This window comes from Mustela putorius, unplaced genomic scaffold, assembly GCF_011764305.1.
Source record: "Mustela putorius furo isolate JIRA1106 unplaced genomic scaffold, ASM1176430v1.1 tig00000592_pilon_pilon_pilon, whole genome shotgun sequence".
Taxonomy (NCBI): domain Eukaryota; kingdom Metazoa; phylum Chordata; class Mammalia; order Carnivora; family Mustelidae; genus Mustela; species Mustela putorius.
In genome coordinates this window covers 5,060,370-5,071,103 of record NW_025421426.1, presented here as the reverse complement: position 1 = coordinate 5,071,103, position 10,734 = coordinate 5,060,370, and the positions used below count along the sequence as shown (strand labels likewise).

Here is a 10,734-nt window from a genome sequence, read left to right as displayed (position 1 = left end):
GTTTAGGTTCAAAGAAGGAATTTGGGGAGGGTCAGGACTCAGATAAGGCAAGCAAGACACCCAGGGCACGCAGTATGAGGAGACCCCAAAAGCGAGGTCCCCATATGGTTCACACTCCACATGCCGCTCCTGACTCCCCCGATTCCTGACCCCACTCCATGGGCTCCCATTTGTCATTTTAGGGTTCAAGGAGAAAGGCAGGGCCAGGGGTGTGGCCACCGAAGGTTTCTGAGCAAGAAAGAAGATGGCTAGAATGTGCTGTAGAGGGAGGGCCCTGAAGAGGGCGGCCTGGCACGGGGCCGGGCGGCAAGACTCTTCTCACAGGCCAGGCTACAAGTAGGGAGGCAGCAACAGGAACCCAAAGGAGTTATCTTGTAGGAGGCAGGATGTGTGAGAGGCAGGTAAGGAGTTGGGTTCTGGAATCGGGTTGTCTGAGCTTAAATCCTGGCTCTTGCTTATAATAGGTATGATGCTGGGCAAGTGGTTTAGCCTCTCTTGTTTCTGTCACAGTTTCTTCATCTGTGAAATGGGCTCACAGCAAGGCCCACCTACCTACCTCACAGGGTGTGGTCGATATTCGACAGGGCCTGTCTCTGTAGACAGCGCCTGTCCTGCTGTAAGTGCAAAGGACACGCTGGCCATGGGCACTGTGGTAGATACAGGGACCCTTCGGTCACCAGCGCCCACAGAGTTAAGCAAGCACTGGAACAGTATAGATTAGAATCGCTTGGGGATCTGTTAAATGTCTCCAAACCGAGGCAACGCCCCAGGCCAATTAAATCACAATCTCTGGGGTGAGGACTGGGCATCAGTATTTTCTGGAAGCTTCCCAGGAGTTTCCGAGGTGCTGCCAAGCTTGGGAACCATTGCTAATCTTGAACCTTGTATGCCCGAGTACTGGACTGGGAGAATTGACCTTGGGAAGACACAAACAAGCAACCATTTTGTAACTGGAGGGGAAGCCAGATGGGGGTGGGGTATGGGGTGGCAGGCTCTTTGACCCCGGGGGCCCAGCTAGGGACTCCTACTACGGCTCCAGGGGGCCTTGCGGGCCTGGCCGCCTCTGGCACCCCCACCCCCAGGCTGGAAGAGGGGCCGCGGCCCGCACCCGCGGAGGACTCCCAAGCGGGAGACCAGAGCCGCAGCTCGGAGCCCGGCTTGGGCGCCAGAGGGAGCTCGTGGGGACACGCCACGGCTCCATCCCTGCAGCTGGTTCAAACTGGTTTGGGCAGGGTGCGGCCCTGGCAGGCTGCATGCCAGGCCTCAGGCGTGCTGCCTGCCCCTGGGTCTCCCCAAGAGCTGGGAACTGGGGGCAGGGCGCTGGGGCACAGCCAGGCACCACCGAGCCGCCAGGAGATCGTTCCACAGTCAGTCCCTTTCGTTGAAAACCATGGACGTGACCTCCCACGGGGGTCCCCGGGTAACGCCCGCAGCAAGAGGGAGCACCCGAATAGGGGTCCTTCTGACACTTTGGCGAGCATCAGAAGAACCTGCGGGGCTGTTAAGAGGCAGATGCCTGGAGCTCCTCAGAGATTCGGATTCAGAAAGTTGGGGGAGGGCTCCGGGCATCTGTATTTTTAGCAAATGTTTCTAAGGCATAATCACACATTTAGGGGGGAAAAAAAAAACCTGACAGCAAAATGACTGTTAGCTAGCCAACTCAGCCCAGGGTAGAAATCGCTGAGACGCTGGGGAACAGGCCGGATCCTTCCGCAGACACCCCAATTCCTGGGCCAAGGGGGTCCGAGCCCCCTCCCCTTTCAGCCAATATCCCAGGCCTTTTATTGGCCTTGCTTTTAGTGAGTCATTCTGGGCATCCAGTAGGTTTAACTCCGATAGCCACCAACGTTAGGGATCTAACTGCAACCCCGTTCATCTGCCGCCTCCTCCCCCCCTCCCCCCACCGCTTTCCTGAATGGGGCCCGCACCGCTCCCAGGCGCAGCTTTCGCCTTTTACTCCATATGGCTGTATCCATACACAATATAGAGTGTGGTTTTGCATGTTTTTAAACCTTTATGTTAATGGCAGAGTGCCCTACGGAGCCTTCTGCAACATGTCTTTTTTTTTTTTTTTTTTTTTTTCTTCCCTTGTTAGCGTTATGTTCGTGAGTCTCATCCACCGGGGAAAGTTTGCTGAAGTCATCTGAAGTCAGTCCTGGGCTTTCCTGAGGATCCCAGCTCGCCTGTCGCGGTGAGGGGCTGGTCTTGATTCCTGGGGATCTTGTGTGATGAGAGCAAGGGCTCCGAGCATCAGGAACATGACGACGGTAATGAACGGCCACATCCAGGTTCCGTGAGTTCCTACCAAATCCTTTAACGAACCACCTGCGGCCCAGATCTTTCCCAAGATTTTTCCAGAAAGCGACCCTGACCTGAAGGCCTGAATGTTTGAGCCGAGATGTGGAGAAATGAGCGGGAAGCAGATGTGGAAGTGGGAATTGTACAGCTTGGACGGGGACAGTTCACCCACAAGCCGGAGGAAGCAGGAGCTCACGCCTCCTACCTGGGGCGGTCAGATAAACTCTATGCAGATTTAACCGGGATTGGGTGGGGGAGCGAGGAACGGGGGGCGTCGCCGATATTTATTAATAACCCTAAGCCCAGCCTGATTTTGTTCCACGCATGCAACATTAAAAAGAAAAAGAAAAAGAAAAAAAAAAGCCCTCATAGGAGAAATGAGAACTCTAGATTTCCCCAGACCTCTTCACCATTTTTTGGATTTTCCTCATTCGGATTTTTTTTTTTTTTTTTTTTTTTTGGTGTGGGGGGGATGCACCCCGCCTTCTTCAGCTTCTATAGAGGGTCTACACAAGCCTCCCAGGGCTGTATGTGTATACGTGTGTGTGTGGGGGGGCGTCCAAGCTTAGAGAATTCACGAATTCCCTGGGGAGTTTATTTTAAAAGCTGCTCCTGGGAGGGAAAGGCCGCTAAGGCCAGTTTCTCTAATACCCAGGACAATCCGCCCGGCGCAAACAAGATGCTGGAGTTAGGGCGGCCTTGGGGGCGGGGCTTTGGTCTTTAAATGAAAGGATCCTCTGGATGGCGGTTCTCTTTCCTGGATGCTGGAAACACCCGGGGAGCTTTAAAAACTACTGATGCCCAAGCCCCACCCCCAGGGGTTCCGGCTGGATCGGCCCGGGTGAGGCCCGGCTTCCGGGCTTTTGAAAGCTCCCCGGGGCAGTCTAAAGTGCCATGGGGGCTGGGAACCGTGGCTCCGCCCGGATTCCAGGGGAAAGGGGTGGTCTCTACGCGCGGTTCTCAAACTCGGCTGTGTGTTGGAATCATCGGGCGAACTTCAATAAACACTGGTGCCCTGGTCCCTACCCCAGAGACTGTGTGTGGGCGGGACTTTGGAAGTTCTAAGGGTCCCAGGTGATGGCAATGGGCGGGCGAGTTTGAGAAGCTTTGCTTTACCAGGTGGTGCGAGGGCCGGGCGCAGTGAGCACCGCGCGCCACTGGGTGGCGCTGCCCACTCGGCCCGGCGCTCGGGGAGGCGCGTGGGGGCCGAGGCCCGGTGCGCACCTGCCCCGCCTCCTCCAGGCGGGCCACGGGGCATGCAGCCGGTCGGGGGCGGGGCTCCGAGGCCGGGACGCGGCCACCGGCTCCCCCGCAGCCTCCTCCAGCTGGACCCCGTCGTGCTCCTGATGCTGCTGGTGGACGCCGACCCGCCGGAGCCCGTGCGCAGCGGGGCGCGCGAGCTCGCGCTCTTCCTGACCCCCGAGCCCGGGGCCGAGGTAGGGGACAGGGGATGGCGGTGGGGGAGGCGCGTCTCGGGGTTGAGGGTCTGGGCTCTTGCACCCCGCGGCAGGAAAGGGTGGGTGCGGCCTCCGGAGCGCCGGGACCCGAACCCTTGGTGTCCCCGCCGCATCCTCTCACAGCCGGCACAGGGGCCGGAGGCGCGGCCCAGAGATACGCGGCAGGTCGCACCGCTCCCTCCTCCAGCGGATAAAGGCTCCCGGGGTCGCAGACTCGCGTCGCTTCCCGGTCAGGGCTCCCAGCATCGGCGGGGACTGTGGAGCAAGGCGCGCAGGCAGCCGCTGCCCTTTGCCAGGCGGGGCCCTGGGGAGGCCGCCCCCGGGTCCTGCCCCCCGCCGGGCGCTCAGCCCACTTCGCTGCGAGCCAGGGGCCCCGGGCCTGGAGGAGGCGGGCGGGCTGCGTCTGTGCGGGGAAGCCCTGGGCCTTGGTCCTGCTGTTGCTAAGAGGGAAAATACCTCGTCTCTATCTGTACTTTCTATTTTAAAAGCACAGAATAAAAAGTAGATCTGAAACTAGGCCCTTCATCTTCCAGCTGAAGCCAGTCTGTTAACAGTGCCGTGAAAAAGTTATTTATCCAAGTCGTCCAGGAGTTATTTAAGGCTTGAATTCAACTCATTCTCTTTTTAAATCTCAAAAGCAGGACAGAACTATAGCAAATAAAGGGTGAGCACCCTCTCCTTTTTCTCTGGGTCCCTAACTCCAGTCCCCAGAGATAACCATCACCAACAGTGTGGTGTGCCTCATTCCAGATGCTTAAAAAATGCATTTTCAAATGTGCGTATGCATACATATTAGTAATGCTACGTGTTAGTTTTTATAAAACCCCACTTGATACTGTAATGCTGTTCTGCAGGTTGCTTTTTTCCACTCAAAATCGCATGAACAAATAGGGAGTGACTGCTAATGATAAGGGACAGGGCTTTTCAGGGTGATGAAAATGTTCTGGAATTAGTAGTGATGGTTGCGCAACTTCGTGAATACACTAAAAACCACAGAATTGTACACTTTTAAGGGGTGAGTTTTATGGTATGTGAATCACATCTCAATTTCACAAAATAGCATGGACATATTTTCATGTCAGAATGTATCCATAAGAGCTGTCCAATAGAAATACAATCTGAGCCACGAATATGAGCCATTCATGTAATTTGAAATGTTCTGGGAGCCACATAAAAAAGGAAAAAGAAACAGGTGAAATTAGCCCCATTACACTTAAAATAACAGTGCCTCCAAAATGTCAATCATTTTAATATGTAATCAATGTAAAACAATTTAAATGAGATTTTTACTTTTTTATGTGTTAGGTTTTCAAAATCAGGCTTTTTATTTATTTATTTATTTATTTTTTGAGAGAGGGGGAGAGAGGGGGGTGGGGGGTGGGGAAGGACAGAGGGCCAGGGAGAGAGAATCTTAAGCAGAATCTTCTCCCAGCCTGGAGCCGGTCCTGGGGTTCGATCTCATGATCCCAAGATCATGACCTGAGCCGAAATCAAGAGTTAACCAACTGAGCCACCCAGGCGCTCCTAAATCAGGCTTTCCTACTGAACTTACAACGTATCTCCATTTGGACTAGCCGTAGTCTAAGTGTTTAATAGTTATATGAGGTTGGTGGCTTCTGTGTTGGAGAGCACAGGTGCCAACATTCTTTGGCTTCCTAGTATCCCACAATGAAGTAATAATTACTCCTGTTTCCTGGGCACATACTATGTGCTAGCTGTGTGCTATGCCTTGTTCCCACCGACCCAGTGGCCAGGAGGTTTTTGGGTGGCTTGTATGGCTGAGAAAACAGAGGCCCTCGCAGAATCAGCACCGCCCATTGGAGGGGCCGTAATTTATGACCTCTGCCCCCAGGGACACGCTTTTGGGGTGTCTACAGTTTTTCACTGGTTTAAGGAACGTGAGCGTGTTTCTCGTTCCTTCTCTGCCTTGCTCTCAGCAGAGAGATGTCATTGTGCCCAGCGGCTAAACCTCAGCTTCATTTTGTCTCTATTAGGGACAGTCTTCAAGACAAACTGCGTGTGTTAACTTCATTTTCTCACTCAGGGCTCTCTTTAACTCAGACACGGGCTGGCTCACCCTCGTTTGTGAGGGACGTAATGAAGAGCCCTGCTCCCTGCAGCTCGGTGCGGCAATAAACCCACTTAGAGCGCTGGCTGAAGTTTATTTACCAGAAGCAGCAGAAACTGCGGGAGCAGAGTCACTTGTAACCTCTACTTAAAGTTTAATTCATTAGCGGGTCCCCGTGCTGAGGCTGTTTGCAGATGGGTCAGTGAGCTGGAAAAGGGAGATCTGGGTTGGGAACAGGCCTGGACAGCTGGGCCCTTCTCCTGGGGCCACTTTTGGCTTTTAAATGGGTCCCAGACCAGCCAGCTCCAGTGCTAGAGGTGTCCTGGGGTTCCTAGTGAAGTGGGCCCTTCTGTCTTCAACACCTTGAACCTCTGGTCTGTGCCAGGAGCTGGGGACAGCAGTGAAACACGCAGGGGGCCTGCTCTCAGGACACCATCAGACCATAGACATGTCACACACAAAAGCTCTAGATGGGGGGGGGGGGGGGGCGCCTGGGTGGCTCAGTGGGTTAAAGCCTCTGCCTTCATCTCCGGTCATGATCTCAGGGTCCTGGGATGGAGTCCCGCATCGGACTCTCTGCTCAGCAGGGAGCCTGCTTCCTCCTCTCTCTCTGCCTGCCTCTCTGCCTACTTGTGACCTCTCTCTGTCAAATAAATAAATAAAATCTTTAAAAACATAAATAAATAAATAAATAAAATTTTTTAAAAATTAAAAAAAAAAGCTCTAGATGGGGGACAGCAGCCCTGGGAGCAAACATGTGGTGGTGTGTTAGAGGGTATCTGTGTGAGTCAGCAAGACGGGGCGGGCAAGGTCTCTCCAGGGAAGCGGAGACCTGAGTGGTACCCACTGAGGAATGTGCAAGAAAGAAGCAGCCCAGGGACCTGACTTTGTTGGGGTGCAGTCAGGGAGGGCTGCCTTGAGGCGGCAGCATTTTAGATTAAACCCTAAAGTGTGAATGAGAGCTGGCTAGGCTACGAGGAGAAAAATCACCCAGGCAGAGGGACCAAAACCTGCAAAGGCCCTGGGGTGGAAGGAAGCAGGATGCCCTTCGGGATGGGAGAGCAGCCGGCGGGAGGGGCAGCCGTGGGAGGTGTGGTCAGCCAGGAGGGCAGAAGCGCTGAGGCTGCAGCATGGCTGGCTGACACTGGCGGGCAGGTGAGTGTTTTACTGTTTTTGGTGCCTTTGGGGTATTCTGTTCAACCAGTTTTTTGTGTGTTTTACTTTCTCTCTTTTTCTGGTTTGAGCTTCCTCTTTTGTGGGGGAGTTTCGGGCCAGTCTCGAGAAGCTGCTTCAAGATGGCAGAGAGAGAGATGTTTGCCTCTCGGGTGTGCTCTGATTTACGAGGACAGGTCGCTCAGGGCCCTCCCGAATGGCGGAGCGTCGGTACCCACGCATGGGTGAATCCTTGGCCAGGCTCTTTCAGAGTCTTCTTTGGTTCCTGTGCTGGGACACAGGACAGGCTTGCGAGGTTCGTGGCCCGGTTGGAAGGACATCAGGCCAGCACTTTCCGAGGCCCAGGGTCTCTGCTTGAGTGAGCAGAGGCTGAAGGCGGAGAAAACACCTGGTTCTGTTAACCGCACGTGGACTAGAGCGGGGGTTGCCAACTCCTGGCTCCAGTGCTGAGTCCCGCCGTCTGAGGTAACTGGATCTGGCAGCATAGGGCTTCTTAAATGGAGCACTCCCGTGAAAAACTCCAAGTTTCTGGTTTATTTAAAATATCAGGCTCTGTTGTTGTGTTTTGTTTTGTTCTGAAGGAAGCTCTATGCCCAGTGCGGGGCTTGAACTCACAACCCTGAGGTTAACAGTCACATGCTCCAGGAGCCCAGCCAGCCCGGAGCAGGTGACCCTTGATCTCAGGGTCAGGAGTTCAAGCCCCACATGAAGCATAAAGCCTACTTACAAAAATGAAGTAAAATAAAACATTAGTTGTTCTGGTAGGTCTGGGTCCCTGTTTGCCACAGTCCCCACTCCTCCCTATTGTCTTCCCCGTACTGAAGCTTCCCCGTAGCATCAGTTACCATTTACCCTTGACCTTGAACTTTTGATTTTTCTGTCATCACATAGGGAGAAAGTGGAATGACTTTTCCAAACCACGTGTTTAGACTGGCACTGCTGAGGGGGAGATGAGCGCACTGGTCATGATCGAGCAGAACTAAATGGTGCCCAGTGCCGTGAAGGGGACAGCAGAGGGACGATGACGGACATGCTGGGAGGGTTGGAAGGAACCATCTGGCAAAGCTCCAGCAGTACGTGCATGGCCCAAGGGGCAAACATGAGGCACAGGGTGTGGGGGGACCTCGGCAGCCAAGGGCGAGAGTGGGCGGGGCGAGACCAGGGCACAGGGCCATGGGGAGGGATCTGGATTCGATCCTAGGGTGCTGGCCGTGAGCAGGGGTGCACTGGCCATCGGCAGGGGAAAGCCATGATCAGGTTCCTGGCCTCACGGCTGCAGTTCTCGAATGTGTTGCAGGGGCTGGCGCGGGAGCAGGGGGACCACAGACGTGGCCGTCTGAGGGGATGTGGCCTGAGCTGACCATGTTCCCTGAATCAGAACCTTTAGGATGTGAGGGGCCAAGGTGGGTGCTTGAAGGGGGCAGCCTCTCTCAGAAGGAAGTTCCTGTCTTTCTGCCCTGTGTTAGGAGCCACACCTGGGTCTGAACGACCTCTTCTCATAGGACGTCCCTGCTTTGTGAGAGGGTCAGGCTGGCTGACTGTCAGGACCAACTGAGAAGCTTTAAAACAGAGGTTCCGAAAGATCGGAAGGACATCAGTGCCCAGCAGCCAGGCCAGTTAACAGCAATGCATCCGCACAGTGGACAGTTGACGGCTGCAGGGGAAGTCAGCTCTGGGTGGCCCTTCATGGTGGCCTGCAGCGCCCAGCTCCGGGGCAGGCAAGGGGCACAGAGATGTGTGCGGTGTATACAGCAACTTACACGGCAGAAAACCCCACACCTATTTCATGCACCTATAAATAGAAGATAAAAGGGAAGCTGTCTCCAGGGGTGGGGCGGGGCATAGCCGAGGTCAAGAGCCCTGATGTAAGGCATGGTACCCAAACTTTGCTGAAGGTTGGAGTCATCTGGGGATTTTCAAAAAAAATCTTTTTGGGGGGTGCCTGAGTGGCTCAGAGGTTGGGCCTCTGCCTTCAGCTCAGGTCATGATCTCAGGGTCCTGGGATCAAGCCCCGCATCAGGCTTTCTGCTCAGCGGGGAGCCTGCTTCTCCCTCTCTCTCTCTGTCTGCCTCTCTGCCTACTGTGATCTCTCTCTCTGTGTCAAATAAATAAATAAAATCTTAAAAAAAAATCTTTTTGGGGCCTGCTGTGTGTACCACCCCCAACACCCCCCTCAGCCCTGGGTAGTCTGATTTCACTGGCGTGGGTGCCACGTGGAAACTGACCCTCTGAAAGCTCTCTATTCTGATGGGCGTGCTGGGAAGTCAGTGTGGTTGCTGATCGTGGGGGCCCCCTGTGAACAAGGCGCAGGGCTGGGCTGGTGAACTCTCCCATGGGGATTCTGATGGCCAGCCTGGCCGTCTCATACAGCAGTTAGCGGGGTTGGATGAGCAAATCTGCAGGAAACACGTGGCGTGGGTCCTGGCCCGTGGTTAGCAGGCTGGGAACATCCACGGCCGTGGTTCATTCCCTCATTCTGCAGGTGTGTCTCGAGCACACCCCTTGCTGGGTGCTGGGAGGGAGAACGCGTGAGAGACACTTCTGTCCTTAGGGACAGAGCAGGTGTAGGGGTTGATGCACAGTAATTATTCGGGACAGTGTCGGGCAGTGGGGATTCCGGCCCTTTTAGGCCCTTCGTTGGTGCTGAAGATACGAGTTTTCACTCACCACGGCCTCATGGAGACCTAGAAACCCGGCGCTCACCCTGCCCTGCGCGCACGAGGCCGGCTGCAGGTTCCAGCTCTCGGTTTGCAAAACCCAGTTGCTGAGCCTGCGTCCCCGTGAGCCACCAGTTCGCGTAAGTGGCCTTGGATTCTGGACTCATTCCTTGCTGCAAGTGTGATGGAAATGTGGCTTGGGGGTTCTTTTATTTTTTATTTTCTTTTAAAGATTTTTTATGTATGTATTTGACAGAGGGACACCGCGAGAGAGGGGACACAAGCAGGGGGAGTAAGACGGGGGAAGCAGGCTCTCCACTGAGCAGAGAGATGGATACGTGGCTCAATCCCAGGACCCCGGGATCATGACCTGATCCAGAGGGAGACACTCAATGACTGAGCCACCCAGGTGCTGCCCTGGGGGTTCTTTTAAAGTAAACTGGGGTTGGTTTTGCTCTTAAGATAAGTTTTGTTTTAGGGGCACCTGGGTGGCTCAGTTAGTTAAGCCTCTGCCTTCAGCTCAGATCATGATCCCAGCATCCTGGGATCAAGTCCTGCATGGGGCTCCCAGCTCAGTGGAGAGCCTGCTTCTCCCTTTGCCTCCTGCTTCTAGAGCTTGTGTGCACGCTTGCTCTCTCTCTCATACACAAATATATGAATAAATATAATCTTAAAAAAAAAAGTAAAAAATAAGTTTTGTTTCAGAAAATAAGTATACGCACTTGTCACAAAATTCCAAGGTCCCAGTGGCCAAGGAGTGGTGAGGAAGCTTCCTCCCACCCAGGTCCCCAGCCTCTTGCTGCCCAAGCGGAGGTCACCACTGTTCCTGATCGTGTCCCCTTCCCACAGGCATGACAGGTCTTTCCCCATCCCCACCTGTAGCCTTCCGTTGGTGGATCCTGCTTCCTCCACTCAGTTTGTCTTGGAGATGTTCCCGATGAGCACACGCAGGGCTGCCCGATTTTTAGCTGCTCAGCAGAATTACATCGTCTGGACTGCGGGTCCGACAGCCATTTCTCTGCTGATGGGCATTTAGGTTACGCAGCTTCTTTACTCCCACAAAGCCTGTTGCAGGAGGAGC

At 54.4% G+C, this 10,734-nt stretch overlaps 1 protein-coding gene across 4 annotated transcripts in view; it reads left to right on the top strand.

The window, feature by feature from the left end:
* Positions 1 to 3,214: 3,214 nt before the first annotated feature.
* The window catches only part of BCAS4 (breast carcinoma amplified sequence 4), a 55,430-nt gene continuing 47,910 nt past the window's right edge, over positions 3,215 to 10,734 (top strand). Inside the window, exon 1 of one of the 4 annotated variants that reach the window (XM_004746204.3) lies at positions 3,215 to 3,734. In XM_004746204.3, the coding sequence (XP_004746261.1) occupies positions 3,555 to 3,734 (180 nt within the window). In that variant the 5' untranslated portion in view covers positions 3,215 to 3,554. Of the gene's footprint in view, positions 3,735 to 6,849; positions 6,979 to 10,734 lie in introns of those variants that run through there. The other 3 variants (XM_045082086.1, XM_004746202.3, XM_045082085.1) reach the window with 3 other exon arrangements.